The sequence below is a fragment of the Ambystoma mexicanum genome, chromosome 3p (assembly GCF_040938575.1).
Source record: "Ambystoma mexicanum isolate Mex_15411 chromosome 3p, UKY_AmexF1_1, whole genome shotgun sequence".
Taxonomy (NCBI): domain Eukaryota; kingdom Metazoa; phylum Chordata; class Amphibia; order Caudata; family Ambystomatidae; genus Ambystoma; species Ambystoma mexicanum.
The window spans coordinates 1006731005-1006755787 of record NC_090925.1 but is presented as its reverse complement, the minus strand read 5'-3'; the positions used below and the strand labels follow the sequence as shown (position 1 = coordinate 1006755787).

Below are 24783 nucleotides of genomic sequence, written 5' to 3'. Positions count from 1 at the left end.
GTCTCCCATGCCCAGCTCCATCCCTGCATTTTGGAGTGTGGCGACTGCAGACTAACTGGGCGTTGCGCTCCTGACGAGAGCACACGTTCACAAAAAAATGTTTTAAATAGCCAAAAAGAAATAGGTCAAAATAGAAAATAATATTGAACTTCTGCCGTAATGTAACCCCACCCTTGCAGCCACTTCAAGGAATTAACAGAGAAATGCAATTTAATTCGGCAGCTCGTTTCGCCCCAACCCGTTTGGTTTATGTGATGCTGTTCCAGCTGATCTTGTGGGGTTGGGGGGGGGTGTGGGGTGAGAGGGAGTTGTGTACTGTCACTGTCCCTTTAAGGCCGCTCATCCTGCTACGTGCGCCGACGCGCCGCCGAGAGCGGGACTGTCCTCTAACACTGATTGGCAGCCGTGAGATGGAGACGGCGCGCGGCCGCTCCTCTCCTGATTAGCCTGTCAGCAGCCGGGCTGATAAGGGCGCCTCGGATCAGGCCCGGGCGCAGGCGGCGGCAGTGCTGACTGAGCGCAGCGCTGCTGCAACCCCGAATCCTGCCCGTTTATCCTGCGGCTCAGAAGGGGGATGGGAGGAACGTGGTCACCGAGGGATTAGTCGTCCCTGTTGTTAAGTGCGGCACTCCAAGGCATTCTGGGAGTAAAGCCCTCACATAATCCTCCTGTGGCTATCCTCAGCGCTTCCCTCCCCGCTATGCGTATTCCGAGGATTCACTTTAATTACTGTCCCCAAGCAAATGCGACGCGAAAAAAAGGCAGGCACTGCTTATCTTATTAGTAAGAACCTAACCTCTCATCACCATTTGCTCTCTCCTTCTCCACTGAAAGTCTTTCTCACCTCATCGCTCGAGTCACTTCTCTCTCACACTCTCCCCCATTTCCTATCATTTCTTCATGTTTTATTCAATTTCTTTCTCCCATACTATGTCCTCTCCCCTCCACACGCAGTTGTTTCTTTGTCCCCCTCTTGATCCAGTCATATACTGTTCCTCCCTTATGTCTGGTCTTTTCCCCACGCTTGGTTTTCATAAGCAGTGCAAAACATATGAAAAGCAGTGACTTTAGTGCGCCGCGGTGTCCTTACATAGCTGTACTGCATGCACACTAAATTAGTGCAAGGGTGAGGTGGTCGTTTTACCAGCATGATTAAGTTCACCCTAGGATCTTTTCTCGCTGTCTTCTATTTCTTTTTAAAAACTTTGCTTATTGATCACAGTACAGCGCCGACCCTAGGGTTTGCGAGGCCTTGGGTGGCAATATGTGTGCAGAACTCCCTAATTTTCATGTGTTATGACATCATATTATATCACATGAGCCTTTAAAACTTAATGGGATAATGTGCAGTTACTTTAATAGAAAAGCCAAGAGACTAACATTCTGTTGTCCAATATATGAATGGTCATGGTCAATAATGTCATGATTGAGGCTTCTTTTGAGTAGCGGATACTGTGAACTGAATAACTAGGGACTTTTAATTTTAGTCAATGCAGTGCACTGCGAGATAAAATGATTGGTCTGGGGTCAGACACTTTAGTTAAGTAGTAAAGCCAAGATTTTGAACTTGTCCGCACCGGAGGCGCTTAACAATATTTCTCCCCAGCTGTAGTTGGCAGACATATGTGTTTGGCTTTCTACAATACTCTGATTTGAAGAGAGGACTTCAAATGTATTCAAAGCAAAAAGCGCTCTGACACAAATAGAAATGTTATTGTGATTTATATGTTACGTTATTCTGATTTATACGACACACCACTGCCATTTTCTTGGTCTCCAGAAGCTCTGGAGGATGTGAAAAGGAAGGAAGGAGGGATGGAAGGGCTCAGTTAGTGGGATTGACGGGGAAAAGCGCAGGAGAGCTTTGATGTGCAGTTGGAAGCTTCAGTTTGGAAAAAATCAATGTGTGCTGGTTTATTTTTAGTTGTTAGATGCTATGTGATGTTTGGTGTATGAGTGTGTCTGGGGAGATGTATTTGTGGTTGGTTTAGTTATTTGTCGGGTGTTGCGTAGTGTATGCAGTTTGTGGTGTTTTTAGGTTTTGCTGCGCTAGAGGCATTGGTGTGTTTGTTCTGTGTTTGAAGGTGAGTATGCAGAATATTGGAGAACTATTAGGGTTTGAGGACATTTGCATCAGAATTCAGCTAAATGCAATACCGTTGCTACACTCAAAATTCAGCTAAATGCAATACGGTAGCAACACTTCAAATTCAGCTAAATGCAATACAGTGGCACCACTCAAAATTCATATAAATGCAGTACATTGGCTATTCCTATAATTTTTTTTATAAATATGTTAGGAAAAAAGCATATTATTGTAGTATTGTAGCCTTGTTCTCCCCATATTGAATAGGAGTCTTCAAGTTACACACAGTAACACTTTGGGAAAATATCAAGTCTACTATTGTGAGCAAATAACACTTAGACAAAATGAATGCACCTAATATTGGGCTAGAGAAAAAAGTTTTCATTGGGTTTTTCTTTTGTTTATTTTTACCTTAAAATCACAATTTAAAGTGTCAATAAAACCTGATGATCCAAACACGTGTAGAGGGATGTGTGATACAACAACAAACAAATGAAATCATCTTAAAGAAGATTATGATTTGGAAATAACCTCAATAGAAATAGAAATTAACTCATCGAATAGTAGTATGGATCTTATTTTCATTATTGAATACCAACACTAAGGAGTATCTTAGTATCTTACACAATGAACTGCCAGGCACAGTAACCAACCCATATCATATCCAGAATTAAGTTGTAAAGTGTTTAAGGGAATGCAGTGCTGAATCCATGGGGCCGCTGGGTAAGTGACATGAAAAGAGTTGCTTCTAGGGCCTCGCATGGTGGGGGTGGGGGCATAGAAGGGGACAGTGCGGCCCCCGCTAGGGACAGGCAGGGACATTAGCCCTCCTTACCTTGGGAGCCAAGCCTGCAAGGTATTTAGGCACAGCTGTAGTAATCTACATTGGACCCTTTACAGCATGGGTGCACAACATACGGCCCGTGGGCCAGTTGCGGCCCGCCATGCCGTTTTGTCCGGCCCGTGAGGCACAAAGACTTTCCTAATGGAGGGCGGCCCGCAAGCAGCATCGGCCGCCCTCCATTAGGAAAGTCTTTGTTGTCTTTCAGCCCGGACAAAACACTGGCCCTCATTGGTTCAGTGCACATGAACCACGCAGCTCCTACGAGCCACGTAGTGCGCGTGTGCTGCACCAGTGGAGTGCCAGCACTACGGCTGGCGTGGCCAGTAAGGCTTAATGCCGGAAGGCATTTCAGCCTTGCTTGCCACGCTAGCCGTAGTGCCAGAAGCCTCGCCAGGGTTCCAGCACGTCTGGGGGGAGGGGGAGCTGTATGTTTGTGTGTGTGTGTGTGTGTGTGTGTCTGTCTCGGGTCCGTCCTGACTGTGTTTTTTGTTTTTGTATGTATGTTGAGATGCGGAGGTGGGGGTGTGTGTCGGGTGTGAATGGGTGTGTTTGTATTTGTATGTCTGCAGTGTATGTTGTGATGCGGGGGTGGGGGGTGTGTCGGGTCTGCTTGAATGTGTTTGTGTGCAAGTGCAGTGTGTGTTGAGATGCGGAGGGGGTGTGTGTGTCGGGTCTGCCTGAATGTGTTTGTGTGCAAGTTCAGTGTATGTTGAGATGCGGGGGTGGGATGTGTGTCGGGTCTGCTTGAATGTATTTGTGTGCAAGTGCAGTGTGTGTTGAGATGCGGAGGGGGTGTGGGGGTCGGGTCTGCCTGAATGTGTTTGTGTGCAAGTTCAGTGTATGTTGAGATGCAGGGGTGGGGTGTGTGTCGGGTCTGCCTGAATGTGTTTGTGTGCAAGTGCAGTGTGTGTTGAGATGCGGAGGGGGTGTGGGGGTCGGTCCTGCCTGAATGTGTTTGTGTGCAAGTTCAGTGTATGTTGAGATGCGGGGGTGGGGTGTGTGTCGGGTCTGCTTGAATGTGTTGGTGTGCAAGTGCAGTGTGTGTTGAGATGCGGGGGTGGGGTGTGTGTCGGGTCTGCCTGAATGTGTTTGTGTGCAAGTGAAGTGTATGTTGAGATGTGGGGTGTCTGGGTCTGCATGCGTGCATGCTTGTGAGTTTGTTTGGTGAGTTGGGGGGTGGGGGGTTCAGGTCTGTATGGATGCGTGGTGTATGCATGTGAGTTTGTATGGTGAGTTGGGGTGGGGCCTGTATGGCTGCATGGTGTATGCTTGTGAGTTTGTGTGCTGAGTTGGGGGTGGGGGGGTTCGGGTCTGTATGGGTGCATGGTGTATGCTTGTGGGTTTTTGTGCTGAGTTGGGGGTGGGGGGTTCGGGTCTGTATGGGTGCATGGTGTATGCTTGTGGGTTTGTATGCTGAGTTGGGAGTGGGGGGTTCGGGTCTGTATGGGTGCATGGTGTATGCTTGTGGGTTTGTATGCTGAGTTGGGAGTGGGGGGTTCGGGTCTGTATGGGTGCATGGTGTATGCTTGTGGGTTTGTGTGCTGAGTTGGGGGTGGGGGTTCAGGTCTATATGGGTGCATGGTGTATACTTGTTAGTTTGTATGGTGAGTTGGGGGTGGGGTCTGTATGGGTGCATGCTGTATGCTTGTGAGTTTGTGTGCAGAGATGGGGGTGGGGGGTTCGGGTCTGTATGGGTGCATGGTGTATGCTTGTTAGTTTGTATGCAGGGGTGGGGGGGGTGGGGTCTGTATGAGTATGTATGCATGGTGCATGCTTGGTGGCATGGGGCATAGTGTTTGCTTGAGGGGTGGGTGTCTTGGGACATAGTGTTTGCTTGAGGGGTGGGTGTCTTGGGGCATATTGTTTGCATGAGGGGTGGGTGTCTTGTGTTTGCTTGAGGGGTGGGTGTCTTGGGGTATAGTGTTTGCATGAGGGGTGGGTGTCTTGGGGAATAGTGTTTGCATTAGGGGTGGGTGTCTTGGGGCATAGAGTTTGCATGAGGGGTGGGTGTCATAGTGTTTGCATGAGGGGTGGGTGTCTTGGGGCATAGTGTTTGCATGAGGGGAGGGTGTCATGGGGCATAGTGTTTGGTCGGGGAGTGGGGGCTATGGGGCATAGTGTTTGCTTGAGGGGTGGGTGTCTTGGGGCATAGTGTTTGCATGAGGGGTGGGTGTCATGGGGCATAGTGTTTGGTTGGGGAGTGGGGGCTATGGGGCATAGTGTTTGCTTGAGGGGTGGGTGTCTTGGGGCATAGTGTTTGCATGAGGGGTGGGTGTCATGGGGCATAGTGTTTGGTTGGGGAGTGGGGGCCATGGGACATAGTGTTTGCATGAGGGTTGGGTGTCTTGGGGCCTAGTGTTTGCATGAGGGGTGGGGGCCATGGGGCATAGTGTTTGGTTGGGGAGTGGAGGCCATGGGACATAGTGTTTGCATGAGGGGTGGGTGTCTTGGGGCCTAGTGTTTGCATGAGGGGTGGGGGCCATGGGGCATAGTGTTTGGTTGGGGAGAGGGGGCCATGGGACATAGTGTTTGCATGAGGGGTGGGTGTCTTGGGGCCTAGTGCTTGCATGAGGGGTGGGGGCCATGGGGCATAGTGTTTGGTTGGGGGGTGGGGGCCATGGGGCATAGTGTTTGCTTGAGGGGGGGCGTCATGGGGCATAGTGTTTGCTTGGGGGGGTGTCTTGGGGCATAGTGTTTGCATGAGGGGTGGGGGCCATGGGGCATAGTGTTTGGTTGAGGGGTGGGGGCCTTGGGGCATAGTGTTTGCATGAGGGAGCCATGGGGCATAGTGTTTGCTTGAGGGGTGGGGGCTATGGGGCATAGTGTTTAATAAATATTAGTGGTTGAAAAAGCCTCCTGCCACGCCACGCCTACCGCCCCACCCACATTTACTTTTCGGCCCACTATAGCCATCATGTAGGGTACTTTTGGCCCTCTGTCAAAATCAGTTGTGCACCCCTGCTTTACAGTGACATGCAACATAGAACACAGAATAGTGGTGTATTTTTCTTTCTGTTCAACAATTGGTAGTGCAAGTTAATTCAACAAGGACAATGGCTATCGCGTTTCTACATAAAAATTGTGGCGTTCGTGTACTTGAAACTACAGTTTGTGAATCATTTATGTGATGTGGTTGTGCAAAAGGAACACATGTTTAGTGCAAACAATTTACATAATAACCTTTTCTATGAGATACATTACAGAGATGGCACAGTGCATATTACAACACAGTGTATGTGTTGTTTGTGTAACATGGCTGTACAAAAGGAAGACCGTATGTAACATTGGCTTATACATGTTTCTCCGCAAAAGGTACCTTATAGAGATGAATAGTAATGCATAATACATTTTGTTTAGCGAACATGTGCTCCATTTACAAGAAATCAACTGTCCAGGACTGAGTGTTTGTCTTCTGAAATGATTTCCTATTGCGTTTCTCATTTGCCAGCTAGTCAGGCCTATCACACTTGCCAGTTATAGTTTTCCAGTTCCCTCCATATGCCAGCGGACCCATGGCCTTAAGATAGCCTGTCTCATTGAATAAAGAGAGCTTTGTATCCAGGGCCTTCATCTCTTACCTCTGCCTAGACCCTTAAGCGCCCCATCTCTTTGATGAAGTGCTGGATGCAATCATGGAGGGTAGGGCCCTGCCAGTCACATCTTTAACAGGTGCTGTATTTGGGTGTTAGGGCAACCCTTTAAGCCCTCAAGCATCCATGATTGGGTTATGTCTTGTATGCACAATTGCATAGCGCATATTTGCTATTGATATGCTCTCATAGTACCCTTCCTATCTGTAATGTGCATTTTCCCTAGGATGACCAAACGTTCTGGTTTTGCCAGGACTATCTGGGAATTTGTCGCTCTGTCGCACTGTCCAGAGAGTTATTTGTTCACAGAAAAAAACCCCGTCCCGGTTTTGAGGAGAGATTTCAGTGACTTTGCAGAATCCCATCTGCGACTGCAGCAGAAGTATGAATCTGGGAGGTAGAGCACAATGCTCGTGTATCTACAAGTCAACATCACAATTCTTAACCAAATAAATGGAATCATTTATTTCAGTAATTTTAAGTTAACAATTAGGCTAGATCTCCACCATCGCTGGGCACAGCAAAACCACTGAACTTCCCAATAACGACTGCTTTGTGCACGTTTTCATAGCCAGGCCTGCCCTGGCAATCCTAGCACCATCTCCTGGCTGTTTAACATATTTTACAGTCACAGTCACGTGTGCACAGTTTATATTCAGGGGATATCTGGCATTTCCCATCCCACCGCTTTTCCCATTACTAAAGAGTAGTCCTGTCAGCCACTGGTAAATTATAGTCCTACATTTATGTCAGTGGCCTGTCCCGGTTATTTATTTTGAAAGTCCGGTCACCCCAATTCCAAGATGACTCTGGCTTTTCTCACTGACCGAAGTCTTTGCAGGAGAGGATCGCAGTTGATTATAAAGTTGTGAGTTAATACATGGACGGCGTATTGGGAAGTGGTGTCCAGAAATGCCATTTGTGTCTGAAAGTGTGAAGTGTCTCCACATTGCTACTGGTGCTGTGCATGAGTTCTTATGGAGTGCAACATGTTGCACCTGCATGTCTTTCGGTACTGTGCTAATTGCATGAGACGGTACTATTTGTGGGTGTTCTTGTTAATTAACGACAGTTAAGGTTTTTTTTTGTGGGATTCTGCTGTATGTGGGAGTATAGGAGGGTCTTTGCATCCTCTCTACTGTGAAGATTTTCTAAAGTGCATTAGATGTCTAAATCCAAAAATGTACATAGTCTTTGAACATGGTTTGGGGGATGCCTTTGGATCCCATTTACCAGTTTCCTTTGGCAAACTTGATTGTATACTCCCGTCTCTACGGGATGCAGAGCCTACATCTGTTGGGCTGCAAGTGTTTGCAGACCAGAAGAGGCATCAATCACATCTGCTGTCTAGAAAGGACTGCATCACTGCACGTGCTGCTACTACATGAAGTTACGGGAAGAAAAGCAGGTGAGCAAAAAGCGTCTTGGCAAGATGTTGGACATTTTTGGCGGGGGCTTTACTGTGTGGGGAAGCCCCTGCTCCGAGCCTCCTCATTGGCTGGGAGGTTGCCACAACCCCCTCGCAGGGTACTAATACATATGATTGCTATTATATCTGAGGCAGCGTTAAGGATCAGTAGGGAAAACGAATGTGCAATGTTTGGTTGTGTGATGGGCTCAAGAAGTGCTTGAACGGCCGGTGAGAATGAACTTGAAAGCGTCTTTTTTTCCAGTCCATGTAAGTTGGTAGGATTCATTCAATTTCCTGATTCATTTCTTTACTATGATGCCTCTGGCGGGTACTTCTGACATTGACGAAGACATCTTTGCTCGCTCCTCCCTGCACGGGTGCTTGAGCCAATGAGGTTGCTTGAATCGCGGTCCGTATCTGCTGGTATATGCGATGCTCCATGAAAGGTGTCAGCTGTTCTGTATCTGCTTTCCCACTTCCCCTCACGCAAACCTCCCCCCTGCACCTCACCCCCATGCACTCCCGCATGCTAAATAAATGAACAGAGCTGAGCTGGTGCCGTTTCCCTTGCTGCTTGGAATGGGCACCTCTGCTGTATCACTAGACATTTAAAAACAATTCGTTGTAGGGCTCTCTTCACTTTTCCCATGACAGACAGCTTGGATTTTTTTTGTTGCTTATCTGTAATGAAAGGATGTGGCAATCGGCAAGCATTTTTTTCCACCAAAGAAACGCCCCAAAAATATGACTATCGGACCCCAGATGTTTTCCAAGGTGCTATTGGTGATAATGATCCCAGGGAGGGCAGTATGGGCTGAATCTGCTAAATCGCTCTCGGTAATGAACCTCACTTCACTCGGGCCATTTCCATGGACTGCGAATTGCTGCAGACAATCACAATCAACGGACAAATTACCACCAGACAGTGCTTGAGATGATTACCCGCAATAAGTAAGATCAGGCCGTGGTGTCGCTAGGTCTGGTAAAGATCCCAGACTCGGGGATAGCTAGCCCTTTGATTGTAGCCCCTGGTCTTCTCTCCAGGGCTACAACCAAAAGACCCAGGGGTATAGCTCCCCTGCCCCCTGCCCCCAAAATCCCCCCTAGCAATGCCTCTGAGATCAGGTCCAGGTTGGTCTTAACAAGTAAAACCCATAACCGGCTGATTTATGTGAAGCACGTGGCATATGAGCAGAGTACTTACTCAGGTAATGATGGGGGAGTGGTTTGTGTTCACTACCAGGGACACGCTTTTACCCCACTGTATTAATTTTGCCTATGAAAAACCACAAAAAATATGTGCTTCATCGGCTGTATTTTTACTCCCAGTGATAATTCCGCTCAGGGTGCAGCATTAATGTCAGCGATAATACATCACAGCAATACTGCGGAGATCACTGCCCAGTAGGGCGGTAATCTTAGCGGAGCAGTAATTTAAAGCCAGCTGTCTTTGATTAAGGACCCGATGTTTTCAAATCTTCTCATTCTTAAGTGCTTCTGATGCGTTATTGTGGGTATAGGAGCATCCCAGTAGCATTATTAGCCAATACAAAACAAGCATTTGCAAAGCTGATGAGTCTGGCTTCATGAATGCAGAGTTTCCTTGTCCTGTGGCGCAGGGCAGGCTTTAGAAAAAGAATAACAAAAATAACAGTAACAAAGTAATGTAGCACAAAAGTTAAAAACACTCTGTACCAAGCAGCAGGGAAATTCACAAAGGTTATGTTACAAATATATTTTATAACATGGGCTTGCAACCTTTTTCTCTGCAGATATTTTGGACTACAACACCCATCGGTCCACCACAAATGGTGAGGGTTAATGGGAGTTGTAGTCCAAAACACCGTGAGACATGCAGATCGCAGCACCATGTACTCTTCCAAATCACGAGAGTAGTGGTCTCAAAATGCCTAGGCTTACTAGAGTTTGATGTCTTGTGCTCCTGCCACAGGTGTTTCCAGACTTTAGTGGGTAGAGGAAAAGGAGCAGTGGGAAGATAAGAGAAGGGGCAAAGTGGGTGCAGGTGGCACAGACAAAGGGAGGGGAGAAAGCACATGGGGAATTCATGCTTACAGGTAGGTTGGCTGCATGTAGATCCGGTTAGAGTGGAACATATATCAAGATTGAAGAGAAGAAGTTATATTCTAATACGTGTGAAATAAATGGACTATCTGCATGTGGCATTTTGCGAAAGGAAGAGGTCATTAAGAACAAGTAATGTTTGGGCTGCATAATGGACTCCATATGTGCTCAAGAGGCTCTTAGAAGTTTGAGGGCTTTTTTTGCATGGGAAGACCTGTAAATATTTTTCATGGGGCAAACTCCAGACAGGAATACACTATGTAGGGGCCTGGAACCTAGGCTCTACAAATGTTTTGGACTACAACATCCATCAGCGCTAGCCCTCATATTCAATGTTGGGGGATCCTGGGAGTCATGGCCAAAATCTTTGGAGGGCCACAGGTTTCAGACCTCTGTACTATGTAGAAGGTGATTGTAGGTGAAAAACAAATGGTAGGAAGGGTAGGGGGAGCCAGTAAGGACATACTGATGAATTCCCGCATATGTTGAAGGCCTGGCACCTCTGAACTTGAGACATTCTGGTGATCAGACTGAGCCAGTGTTCTTTCTGTTGAGAATTTGGTAAAAATGTAGGGATGCAAAATGGCAATGGAATGTCCCATTTCCCAATGGATCTGAGGATTTGGCATAGTCTAACCACAGAGCAAGCTCAAAATCAGCTCCCATTAGCCCACTGCTTTATTTTATATTGTGTTAACAAGCTGCTGGCGTGGAGCAAAGAATTCTGTGGATAGATTGAACATTTTCTTGGCCCAATCTACTGTTAAGTGAGAGGACTAGTCTATAAGCTTGAACCGTTAACTCATGTCAAAGGTATAGCCTATTCCGATTAAAAAAGATTCAAATCCAAAGGGAAAAATAAGCTCATAATGTAAAAAGTTTGCAAACATGTGTGCATGGTGGTTAGGATGAGTACTTTAAAAAATATAACATTACTAGACCTAGTAATGCGCCCCTGCCCTCAGTGGCGTCGCCAGGAATCAAATTTAGGCGGGGCACAGAGGGGGCCAAAGACAAAAGTAGGGGGGGCACAGCAAATGTAGGGGGAGAACATGGTCACTGCTCGTTTTAGGTAGAGGGGGCACAAGGGGGGGCACAGGGTTCCACAGGGGGGCCCCAGCCCCCTAGACCATCCTAGCGACGCCACTGTCTGCCCTCACTGAGGGGTTTATTGGTAATAGCACCCTGACATATTTTCTGGGGTGCTAATCATTTTTTTTTAGTTGAGAAATATTATAGTTGCCTGTTGTCAACTTAAAAAAACTACAAAACAAGATGGTCACTAGTGACAAGGTAGAAGGGAACTACACCTAATTCCTACTCGATTTCCGTTGTGGCCATTGCTGCAGCAGGGAAGGGCTGGAACACTGAGTGTCCCAGGCACCGATGAGGGACAAGGCAACTGCAGATAAGTGAGGCAGAGCTTGAGGTACAGGGGAGTGGTGGTGGAATTTGGGGGGAATGGAGCACTGACTAACTTACCTGTTGCTCAGCATGGAATATGATGGCCTCCCACCTCTGAGAATATTCAGAATAGAGGCAATAGCATGAGGAATAGCCTGCATTCTGAGCTTCCTTATTCGATGCAAGGCCCCAAGAACCTCCTTGTCAGCTACTAATAATACATAAGAGTACAGATGGATGGAAAAAGTCAATTGGAGATCTTCAGAGAGTGGTCAGGGGGAAGTAGTGAAAGGAGAAAAAAATATGGGTACTATCCATATCGTGACAGTAGGAGAACCCGAAGAAGGAGAGGAGTGTGCCAAAGCAAATAGCATAAAAATAGCCGTTGTGGTTGTAGAGGAGGTCCCTGATGTGACCTGCACCCCTGCCCCCTGTTGCGAGTTGCCAGTAAGGTATTTGCTGTGGTATGTGACGGACGAGGAACAGCTGAACCAACAAAGGGCGGCAATGGGCCGCTGCCCTGTGAACATTAGAAGATCAATACCTGTTGAAATGCCCATAACTAGGCAACCCTGGGCAGCACGGTACCCAATCAGACAACCGTACCTTCCATTGGTATGAAACGACGAGTATTTACAGACTGTCCACGAGGAAACCCTGAAGGCCTTAATGGAAGGCCAATAAAAATAAACTAAGGGCCTGGGCAGCCCCGAGAACAACCAGAAGTGGCTACTGAAAGCTATGCATGCCAGTACCAGCAACTGCGAGGAGAATTGTAATGGACGAAGGGGAGAGACACTGTGAAAACGTATGAGAATGGTACCATGAGACAAGACGGAAGCAACCGCCTTATTGAACGTGTGTAAATAAGCTTGACACGCAAGATGCTAAGTAATCGATACCGCCTGCAATGTTTAAGTAGAAGAATAGAGCGGCATGCTCCAACTATATATGTCTACCTCAATACAGCACAATGTACACGTGCAACTCCATTTTGTTTGAGCAGAAGAAAGCCCAGGCGGCCCAGGCCCAACTGGCTGAGTTTCACATCTAGGTCCAAGCTGAGGAAAAGAGCAGGATCGAAACTTAACAAAGGATGGCTCATGCCGGGGAAATCGAGGTCAACCAGAAAAGGGGAGGTGAGCATGAGCTCACAAGGCTCCAACTTCATAGCACGCCAGCCCGCCCGTGAAGGTCAAGATAAGAGAGGTCCATGCAGGTGGCCAAGCGAACACAGAATCAAATGCACGAAAAGACTGAGAACTGAATCAGATTCATGGTGGACCAACACGTGACCAGACAGGCGCGAAGATGAACCACGGCCTGATGTCATCCAGAACCAGAGGGTGCCATAACTTTTCCTGATAAGAGACTACAGATCCAAGGCCATACCCAGCCAACTAATTGACACATAGCCCTAAACCACTGATTGATGGAAGGGAGACAGGGTGAATCTTGGGACACCAGGCACCAGGGTGTCTATTCTGCATGCTGCTAATTAAAGTGGAGATTTATGTTTAGGGGTGTAACTTGCCCAATCACAATGGACCATGTAAACTAGAGTCCTATAGAGACTGTAACCAATAGGACGTCATACTTTTTAGTGACGTCAATCACGTGTGTTGTAGAGGTATGGGCGTAGACACCCACCCGATAAGAGTTATCCAATCCGTATGCTTTATTTTCATATACAGATATAACACCTATACTTAAGTTACCTTTCCCAACCAATTATATTGCATGATGGTTTTTTATAAGAAGTGTACGTCAATGATGACGAAGTTTGCCCATAAAAGAGGCTATTGTACTGAAGTGCAAGGAAGTTGGGGCGAGACAGGTGTTTGCGATGCTTTTGATTTCCACAAGCTTATGTATATATTAAATGGACTTCCCTTTGCCAATTTACTGAGTCCCTAGAATTTATTTGTGCTGGAGTATGTAAGTCCTGCACCCTGTCCTCACTCGGTGCAGCTATCTTGTCTTACAAGTTTTTGGGGGTTGAGTACTGACCAATGGGCCCGTCAGTAATTTCCTCCCCCCGAGAACATGGGAATTGCAAAGCACTGGCTGGAGTACAGGAACAGGGACACTTTAATAACAAAGCACATTATGTATTGATTATGTTTGGATTTATTAGGGTAGGGAAGGGCCTGTGGTTCTCGGAACAGAGTATTAGCCGACATGGGTACTTTGCAACGGTGGGAGTAAAAGGTGGGGGTAAAATGTACTATGCTAAGAGTGCCAGGTGATGGAAGAGGGACATTGGTACATAGAATTGGGGTGATCCAGACAAGCAGATGAACTTCCGAACAAATGTCTACAGGAATGTACACCACTAAGAGAGGTTTACAATGGGAGCAAGGGATGAAAGGGTGCAAGATGTTCGTTGCTGTCAGGGGAGTTCATTCCAGGTCAACCAGGAATCTCTTCAGTGCTAATGGAAGCTCTACAATAGTGGCTACGTCGATAGCAGCACAGGCGAGCACATGCTTTAGATGGTTAAAGGTCAATCTGGTGAGAAATTTAAAAATACAATGATGTGAATTAAGACAGGGTAAACGCAGTATTGTGGCATGCAGAAAGAACTGTGTAGTCCAACTTTGACTCCATGGGCCTCATTACGACTGTGCTGGTCCGGTAACACTGGTGCCGGTAAGCCTACACCTGTGCCGGCACCAGTATTTCTGGACCAGCCCAGTACGACTCTGTGGGGAAGCACCCACCCAGGGGAAGCACCCGCCCGCAGAGTTTCACACCTCGTTGTTAACATTGCCAGTGCTTCCGTGGTCCCCATTCCCATGGAGTTCTATTGGATTCTATGGGAATGGGGACTTACAAAATTACCGGCGCCTGACTTCCCGGCCGCCAGGGTCGGAATACCACGGTGTTACCGGGAAGTCAGGCGCCGGTAATTCATTACGGGTATGGCAGCAAACTGCCGGTTTTATCGGCACGGTTACCGCCAGACCTGTAATGATGCCCCATGTCTCTGCTCGTCCGTCTGCAAATGTCTAAGCAAGCACAGAACCTGGCATGAATAGAACTGCTTTCATTTATACAAAGTAAACATGTTGGCGATATTTGCTGCTAAGTGCCCGGACTCTTACGCAAGTACATTAAGTTCATAACTATATGGTTTTGTAAAAACTAAAAATGAATGTTTCCTTTGAAAGTGAAACTAAAACACGTTTAGCCATGATGATTAAAATGTTCAATAGTCAAGAAAATGTTAAATGCTTTTAATAAAATTAATTTAAGCAACACATGACTTTAAAACCAGCATGTAGAAAGTCAATAGGTCCAGCATCACATTAATATTCATGAGCATGTTTTGTGTGGCGTGCAAGCGCGCGTGCGCACGCACGCACACACACACACACACACACACACTACATCTGAAGACTAAGTATTATATGAAATGTTGCCTGACAGTAATTTATTTTTTGCAATATTGTGCCATTCATGTCAGTGCCATGTCAACGCCTCACCATTGGCTTGTCACATGAGCTAATGCTCCTTCTTGCTAGGCCTAAAAGTAATCATTGACCCACAAAGAAGCATTCCCTGCCCACCTTGATAGATTGTACAGTTCACTGCGATTCATCAGCGCAGGGGCCCCTCACACAATGCTAACATTCAGAAGCGAGGAGGGGCTGGATCATGTGCCGCCCGATTGGTTCAAACTGTATCACTGATGTCTTTTTTTTTTTTATCCCCCACACAGAAACACGCCAGGGGTCAGGTTTTGTTTGACACAGTCTGCGAGCACCTCAATCTGCTCGAGAAGGACTACTTCGGCCTCACGTTCTGCGACTCCGACAGCCAGAAGGTAAGTGGCGAGCCTGGATGAAATGGCATCTTTCCTGCTAACAGGTGATGATCCGACCAGCAATGCTATCGCAAACACTGCTTGCTGGAAAGAGGGGTGCTGCCAGGTGGGTGCTGTTCATAGACGAATAATGGGGTGTGGCTGCAGTGCAAAAATCAGAATGTCATAAATTGCCAGACGTAGAAAGGGCCCATATGATGATCCTCATGTATTCTGTCCATCTGCGCATGTGTATGTGTTGTGAGGGAAGATGAGGTTTGGAGACCTGAATGATCAGAGTAGGTTTCTTATATAGCGTTTCATGCTGGATTTCTCAGGCTTCTGAGCACTGTAGTAATAGCTGTTATTTCGACCCAATTTAATGGTGTTCAATAGACTAAATTCGAAAAAGGAAGGAAGGGGTGATGATGGCCTGGCTGGAATTCAAACTCAGCATTGGCGGATGTGAGAGGCACCCACTTAACCCATGAGCTAGACACCTGGTGTTAAACTTGGGTCCATATGCACGTGGCACGTGAACAAGTATATGCAAGACATGCATGGCAGTACATATAATGGGCTCCTTAGCAGTTACATATCTGGATAGCTGGGGAAGCAAATGCACACAGTAGAGTTCTAGCATTGGAAACCATGGGTGGGGAAGTCGGATTCCATCAAGGACTGATTGGCAGAACGCAAAATGCCAGGGTGTCTTTGGAGGTCCTGGAGTTAAATGCAGAATAAAGCCAAATCAAAGTTGATGGTTTGAAGGTTTTGAATAAATAATAACCATGGGCACAGCTCTGGGCAAAACTCCAGACCATCATTTTTCAGCTTGCCAAGCCATTACAGAAGGGGGGGGGTGGGACCATATGCAAATGAGGCTTGGTCCCACTCCAAAAGGGGCAGCCCAGGCGGAACTGCTAGGTCACATCCCTTCTGCACGAGATAACAAGCACCCCCAGACATGTTTCAGCCTTGTTAGGCATCATCAGTGAGGAGTAGCTTGGGTCTCTCGGCCCAGCAGGCACAGGGCCCACGTCTGAGCATACCCGTCCCACTCGGGGTTACTAAAGCAAAACCAAAAGTTTATGGCTGGAAGGTTTTGGGATGGGTATGCCAAGAGGTGGGTCCAGAAGCTACTCCTCACTGCTGACGCACACTGAGGCCGAAATATGTCTGGGGATGCTTATGGTCTCACGCAGAAGAGATGCGACTTAGCAGTTTGTCTGCGACACCTATAAGCCGAAACGTTTGCGCTCCTTTTATTTCTAAATTAAAATTGCAGGTTCCCATCATTGCAATTAAATGGTATCGGGTGTGTGGCGCTGTATATACAAATTAAAATATATACATAGATAAATATGGGGGGCTCCCAAGTGCACCCCATTTTGAACAGTGTTCCTTCGTTGTGAACTGAATATAGTCAGGCATCATACAATTAACATCAATTATTATACTTCTCCTTTTGATATTTAGTATCTTGCATGCAATTATTTTCTAAATATTTTCACTGTATTATCTGAATTTAGGGCTGCCTTTCCTTGCTTCCTGTCATACATTTTGTCTAGGACCGATTTTCATTATTTATGCTGAAAATGTAATCACTTTCTATGTTCCCTGTGAAAAGATGGATTTTTAAAAAAAACTTGATCTCGTAAAGAGGCCTCCATACTTCAAGAGCACGCTTCAGCACATCTGAAATTCAAGACACAACCACGTTCTGACTAGCTCTAGTGTCACTTGACATTGTATTCGAGTCTGGGTGGCTCTTACTGCCTCTCTTCTGTCCAGCCCTTTGTCTGATGAGGAATCGGAAATGATTACACAACCATATTCCCGCCCCCCATTGTCGACTGCCGGCATCCTGTTATCTCTTCTTTTCTCTCACTGCTGCGCCTCCTTTCATGTGACCACATTGTGGTTCACTCTGGGCAGAGATGAAATATGCCACCTTTTCTGGACAAGCTCTGGCAAGCACAACCACCCACTACAATGTGATAGGCGCATTGTAAATGGTTTGTTGCAAAACATAACAGTACATAAGAAAAGATAACACGCGATAACCATCCAGAATCCAGGTTTGGCGCGCTCATAAAAAGTATTAGTGAAGCACTATTTAGCCACTCGTTGATAGTGCTTCATCAAGCAAAGTATTAATGTTGATTTTTGTTTTTTTTTGGGGGAGTGAGGGGGCGGAAGAAAAGGCCAGTTCATCGTGGTAAATGATAATCGTTAGAGAGCATTTGCGGTGGAATTCAAGATTGAAAAGTAGATAAAGTACGCTTCAGTAGTTATCACCACTCCGTTGAAGCATTTACTTAAAACCGCATAGCTTTCAGTAGGGCTTTTTAATCATAGAGAATATGTATAATCAATGGACCACTGGTGTGGATTTTTAATTGGAGAACAATATGAATAATCAATAGACCACTGATTGGGATGGCTCCAAACATCAATACAAATGCATTATCTCCCCAAGGTTGCAGCACAATTTGTCATGCTTAAACTCACAACATGATTTATTTTAAAGCCAATCTGGGTCATTAGGATTGCCTCTTATACCCCAGCACCAGTCACCTTCTCATTTCACAGTGATGTGCTTTCACTGCCAGCATTCAGGTTTTTCGACTCACTGTTTCTGGTTCGCTAGGCAAAGGAGTCCTAAAGATTGTATTATAACATTTTTTTTTAAATGTATTTACAATTAAATATGGGTCATATTTTCATAAAATGCAGCACCACTCTTGACAAGCTAAAAATACTGTATGAGTCGAACGTGTTTTTACAAAATTGAAGAGTGATGGATAGAAGGCTTTGAATCAGTAATAATCACTGACATTGCCGTGGGCATCCCTCCAATCCATCATGTTCCAAACTGCAGTGGTACTGCAGAAGGATACTACTATATGTAAATCATGCTGGCCCACCCCAAAATAGGCCGTCCATCTTGACCTGCTAGGTCGCATTCATAAGAAAAATTGTGAATTTTTTTTCAAGTGAATTTCTTAAATGCATTTTTTATCAGTCTCCAATATTTTAGATTAAGGGAAATGTTCCATTGAACAATTATGCCTGATGATATCAATCTATGAGACCCAGATAGACGTAGTTGCTGCTGTGAGAAACCGAAGTGTGCCTCACCTACTTGTCCCAGAGGATCTCTCTCTCAGGTGCCCAGGGCATGGCCATTACCTTTGGATCAAGACCGTGGGGATGGACCAGTGCCGGTAGATCACCTGGGTGAGGGGTCTTTGGGGAGTGGGGGTGAGACGACCAATGGTGAGACGCGGTATTCCCCCCTTTCCCATACACCTAACCCATCCTATTTTTTAGGATTCTGGAGTGTTCCAACTCCTTCCCCCTTTTCACACAAACACTGGGCAGAGGAAGAGGGTGACTGATACAAAAGAGGCTAAAACATACATATTGCATAGGACATGTCCCGCTAATTGGGTCAGGCAAAGAGGAGATGAGTTCAAAGGATAAGGGAGGTCGAGGTTGGTCAGGAGGAGTGACTAGGGCATTTGAGAGTGTGGCAAAGTGTGGCTTTTATCTTCTTATTTTTATTATTATTGTTAAGGTATTGATTGAGCGCAGACCTAGCTTCAGGACGCAACAGAGCCCTTTGCATATGATAGGGGGAAGGGCTATTGTAAGTGCTAGGATTTGCCTGTCCCTGCTTTGGCAGCATCATATTTAATTTTGGTCTCACCATGTTAGATGCCTGCCGGTGTGTTAAGAGTTTGCTGAGGGGGTATTGTTGGGTACAAGTGGTGAGGTTCCTAATGCTTGTCCACGTTGTATTGCAGTCTTTTATGATTGTGATGTCTTTGAAAGGACTTGGAAAATGATTAGGGCACATATTATTTGCTTGGAGCATTAAGATACCATAGTAGTAAAAGTTCAGGGATATGCTCCCTTTCCTCAATCATTTGTTTGTATTGGATTATCTAATTACTCCCTCAATGTTAGTTATGGTTTGGATCAGATAGAAGCTGGGGAGATGAGTTCACTAAGTGTCCATGTGGGGTGTGAATAGGAGGAGGTCAGTGATTATTTGAACAGATAAATGGCGGATGGATGAATTTGCAAACAGCTCTTCGGGTGGCTGCACAATTGTAGATATCTGAATAATTTTTTAGCATTCATGGTCCTGATATGTACAGTCTAGTCGATGGTTAGGCAGCAGGTGGGCCCACATGTCACAATAACCTGGTGATACAATGGCATAGAGTTTATGTATGAGGGATAGGCCAACATAAAGGGGCAAGTGTTATGTTAATGTACGTCCGATGAGGAATGACTTTGGATCATCAGCCCGAAGTTGCCTCTGGATAGAGGTAGGGTTGAATATGTGAAGGGGAGATATGAAATTGAGGTGCTAGAAGGTGCCTGCTTTCTAGTGACTTTGGGGGAGACAATTGGTCCTGGCGGTGGTAGGAATTAGATTGATGTTGGTGGGCACTGGTGGTACTGATGGGTACTGGTGGGATAAACTGTATGAGTTACGAGGGCAGGCATGATAAGGAAATGCTTACGTGTCCCCGGAAGGATAGGATCTGGCAAAGGGCACAAAGAGTGAACTTCTTGTGGAAATATTGTCAGCCAGGATCTTGACCGGGCGTGGTGTAGTATCACAACTGGAGTCCAAGGAAAGTGGATGTGCTTAAAATGTGGGTTCAAGATGATCATGCAACTAACAGCTGAATGGGGAGTGAGGTTGTAATACGTAAGGCTATGTATGTGTTAATGGACTTCAGAGCTCTCTAGAAGGGTCCTGCAAGTGGCAGGAGCAGGTGCTGAGGGCGCTGATACAGGGTTTATACAGGGTGCGAGGGGGAAGAAGGAAGTCTAGGCGGGTGGAGAACACAGGAAGGAGTTGGTGTAGGCTTGGGGCTACAAGCGGAAGGGCTAAATGCAATAGTTGATTCTGTTCTGCGCATGATTTCTGGTTGTTTGTTGCGCCCTGATGCCTCTGAGCTTTATGGTGCGCTATAGAAATGAATAAAGTAAAGTAAAGTAAGAACACAGAAAGAAACCACATGGGAGCAGATGGGGTGGGAGTGCGATCAACAACCGTTACTGTTGATAACAGCGAGTAATAAAAGAAGGATGGAAACTCTCAAATGGTTTGTACGTATGCATCCATCTTAGTTGGGGAGATTCCATGGTGTAATTAATAAAAAAAACTGAACAAGATGTATCTAGATTAAATGTACCATCTTGTCTTTATTCATATATTTAATTCATTTTACAGCATTTAAGCATAGGACTGCTGCTTTAAACCCACATGCAATACTTTATGATTCCCCCTCCAAGTACTTTCCTTGTTATTTTGTGATTTCTCTGCAAATATTGTTGCTACAATTAACACGCGGTACTCGGATGGAAGGTGCTTCACAGGACTGCACTCCAGGCAGTTTCTAGACAATATTGCGCCCAGGGAGAAACACATGAATACACACACACCACATTCTTCTTCTACTGCTACCCCACACTGTACTCCCTCTCCAAAATCATTAGATCATTGCAATTAAAATATTGTTTCATTAAGTTATACCTAAAATAATTAAGTAGACAATGGGCCTCATTACAAGCATGGCGGTCCGGGAACTACGCTACTGGTTAGCATGCCGTACTGTAGTTCCCGGGCTGCCATACTACGGGCTGTGCTCACGGGTGCCTGACAGCCCGCCAGGTTTTTCCTGGCGGGCTGACCGGTACCCGCGAGCACAGCATGTCGGATGCACCGGCACAACTCTGCATGTGCCGGTACAATCGACGTCCCCATCCCCATTCAGCCCTATAGGGCAGAATGGGGATGAGGAGGCCCTTGATTCCGGCACCCAGAAATGGGCAAGTACCAGCTGCGCCTAACTCTGCATGACCCCGTTCTTGCCCATTGATGGGTGCCGGAAAAAATGCAACTCCGACGGCAGACATGCCGTTTTTTATGTTGTAATGAGGCACAATGTATAATACAATATACAAACAGGAATTAATTTGCATAAAACCATGTTTATGTTCATTGTCTAAATGAAGGGCAGTTACCTAGATGTTGCTACTCTCAATTGAAAGTGTAGTTTCTATGTTAACATATCCTGGAAAACCTATCATGTGATGGTAACCTGCACATGAGACTGCAACACTAGGCAAATTGTCAGGGTACATGGGCATGTGATTTTAATTTCTACAGTGGCAGCAATGAAAACATGTTATCAGGCTCTGTAGATTCTTCCTTCACTTCCTCCTCACCTTGTTCCTCTGTTGAGCTGTATTGTGGGTCAGTCTTCTTTCTTCTCCTAGTCTTCTTCATGTCTTCTCCCTTATTATCCTTTTTCTTTTCGTGCAAGTAGGGTCGCTCTCCTCTGGAGGCCACATTGTCGGGTTGTGGAACACCTGACAACGAGGATTCCCCGGTAGTGAGCCCCAAAAACAGGCAAAAAGCCTCCTGGCCTTAAGAAAACTGTATTCTTCCAGTGGTTCGAAATGTAGATTCCTTAGAGTAATTCTCAAAGTGTGGAGCGGAGTACACCACAAGGAAAGGCCCTCCTAATGCAAATAGTGGCCTCTGGGTCCTCAGGATCCTGAACCGATAGGAAGGGACACACGGATAAACCAAGGAGTTGCAAAGGAATCTTGAGCAAAACCAATCCCATGTAAGTAGCAGAGTACAGCTAGCAGAGGAGCCCAATAAACAGGAAGAAACCAACAGAGAGAAGTGAGTACTAGAACTAGGGAGAGAAACACTGCTACCGGGGCGAGACCTGGAATGGGAGAGACACAGGTAGAAGGGCAACAGCCCACCCGAAAGACGGGAAGTAAAGGAGAACAAAAGAGGAGGCAAGAGAGGAATAACACAGCGGGCGGGAGAATCGGCGTGTCAAGGACAGAAAAAAAAACAGCTATGAGGTAGCAAGTAGAACAGGGAGCGTTGGCTCCTGAAACAGAAGACAACTAGCATCTACCTAAGTGGATACGAAGGTTGTAACGCACCGGGTATCCTTACAAGAGGCAGGAAATACTTGTGGCGGCCATCTTGGAATAAACTAGACCGGTTAAAACTAGACCGGTCATTTGGAAATGGCAAACACGCAATGGAACATCTCAATGGCGTCTCCAGCGGTCCCATATCTTCCAAGAGGGTATGACACATGTTCATTATACATAAGCCAAAACTGTTGGCTCTGTTAATGCTTTTTTTATCTTTGCACGTGCACTTTTTTTAAATAACACCCACACATTGTTTAATTGCTCCTCGACAGATACAATACCAAGCAAATTAAGTAGTCCCCTTAAGCACATTCCCCTCAGCCTTCAAACTTCCAATCTTCACAATTCCTGGCCCCTTTGGTCAAACTTAAATTACAGCAACAAACATTATGGTACTTACTTATTCAGACTTTTTTTTTGCCTAACAGCATAGGTTGGCAAGGTGACTCCATGTCATCCGAACATGTGTTCTCCAGTGCTGGGCTTTCATGTAACAGACCAATAGATTATGTGAGTTCTAATCTTTTTTTGTTTCATTTGATTAAAATACAATAGAACAGTGATTTTCAAAAGAAACCCGATTGGTGTTTAGATGCCATGGAGTCACTCTTTTGATTACCTTAAAATATGCCACAAACAAGAAATTCAGCCTATTCAGCTTCTTCAAGACCACTAAGGAATGCCAATTCCTCCCATACTATATATTAAGCCTTCCTACTCCTTCAGGAAGTCTCTGACCCTTTTGATGAAGTCAGCAAAAAAAAAGCCCCCATAGTCTACCATAAGCACCCAACACATTTTGGCATGACAGAGGTGGGAGCATCATTGACCCCTGCCTCTGTCCGCATAGTGCTCCTGTCTGTTAATGAAAGTCTCCCTTCTCTCCCATGTGGGAGATTTACAAAGGATCACCCTATTTTGCCTGGCCACTCCCCCTCCGCTCCCTCTCCCCATCCGTGCACGGACCTTTGCCCCTTTTGGCCGCTATTAGAAACGGCTAATAGTAATTTGTTTCACTGTTAGTTTGAAACAAAGACAAGGGAATAAGGTACAGTTGGAAGTGTGAAGTTTGCAAAAGGCGTTGCTGGAGACAAAGATGGCCGCCAATACACAAGGGAGACAGAAGGAAGAGATTGAACCAGCACACTGCGCGCTGACTGAGTCATACACGGGCGGCCTTTGAAGCCGGCTGATTCAATAAATGGCTGCCAGGTCAGAGTCTGCCTAGCATTTATTTACTCAAGAACATTTGTCCCGATCTCTGTTAATATTTCAGATGGCTTGGCAGCAAGAGAGACTTTCGCCAGCTGTCAGCTAATTGTGAAGTTACGTTGGCTGAACACTATTTTCGTTCAGAGGAAAAAGGGGCTTTTTCAGGATGTTAATCACTTTGACAGCCTGTAGATACACAGGAACAAATGCACATCTAGCTCTCTCACTGCTGCTCTTTCCCAACTCCCCCGCCCCACCCCGGGTGCCACTTTTCGAACGTTTTCAGTCAATGGCCTCCATTGTGGTGCGAGTTTTTAGTAAAGCTGTCAAATTCAACATATCCGTGGCATACACTGAACCCATTCTTGAAGTATGCACTAATCAGGATTGGAGTTTAGAGCTGAGTAAACGTAGTTGTACGTATTGGTTTACGTCTTGTATGGCCGTGGTGGGCCGCCTGCGGTGCTCTAGATATTTTGGCCTACAACTCCATTCTGCCCTAGCCAGTTTAGTCAACAGTAAAGGATTATGGGAATTGTAGGACAAACAATTTGCATGGCTCCAGGCTGTGTGCACTAATATTGAAGGGGTTGACCTTTGCATTGTTGGATGTAATATACCCTTGTAGTTCAATGTTCGTCCTTGATTATTTATGATACATACACCTCTTCTACAGGTTATTCTTTATAAAAATGTGCATGTTGGTGCAAGAGATTATGCTCATTTCTCCTATTCCATTTTGTAAACAGTAAGGTTTGGGATTGTTTACATTTAAAAATGTTAATCTCCATTGACTCCTCTGGCCTGCTTTATCTAATATAGGCCCTCCACTCAAAGATTAAAACCAAGCCAGCCCTCCCATTCATTCTTCATTAACTAATCACCATCATATATTCGGAACAATAATAACATTAATATCACAGTTTTACATAGGAAATCCTGTGGGATTTATCTCACTCCTAACTACTGTTAAGTGCCTATATGTAGACGCCTTGCATGTCTGTCAAAGCCAGCCATCCCCTATCTTGCGTCACATACTGTTCCCTCCTGTCCTCTGGTTACAAGTGCCAGGCTCAGTGACCCTCTATATTTGCTGCTCTCCCCTTGGACATTCAGGACCTAATCCTGGTGGGAATTCGGAATGAGTTATATGCTCTTTGTCCTCTACAAGTAAATATATCCACTGTGTGAGCCATCTAACCAGCCTGAACACAAAGTAATTTGAAATTTAGAAAAGCAATACCGTAGGCAAGATGGCAAGATTGTGAGTTTGGTCCGACGTCCTTTCATCGCGGGATGTTTTTTCGCGGGGGGTTTAACCGCGATTGTTTTAACAAAAAAAACAAATCT

At 45.8% G+C, this 24783-nt stretch overlaps 1 protein-coding gene across 12 annotated transcripts in view; it reads left to right on the top strand.

The window, feature by feature from the left end:
• The window catches only part of EPB41L1 (erythrocyte membrane protein band 4.1 like 1), a 694213-nt gene that overhangs the window by 433959 nt on the left and 235471 nt on the right, over positions 1-24783 (top strand). For all 12 annotated transcript variants that reach the window (XM_069652319.1, XM_069652320.1, XM_069652316.1 and 9 more), the window contains one exon: positions 15142-15246. In XM_069652319.1, coding sequence (XP_069508420.1) covers positions 15142-15246 — 105 coding nt within the window. The remainder of the gene's footprint in view (positions 1-15141; positions 15247-24783) is intronic.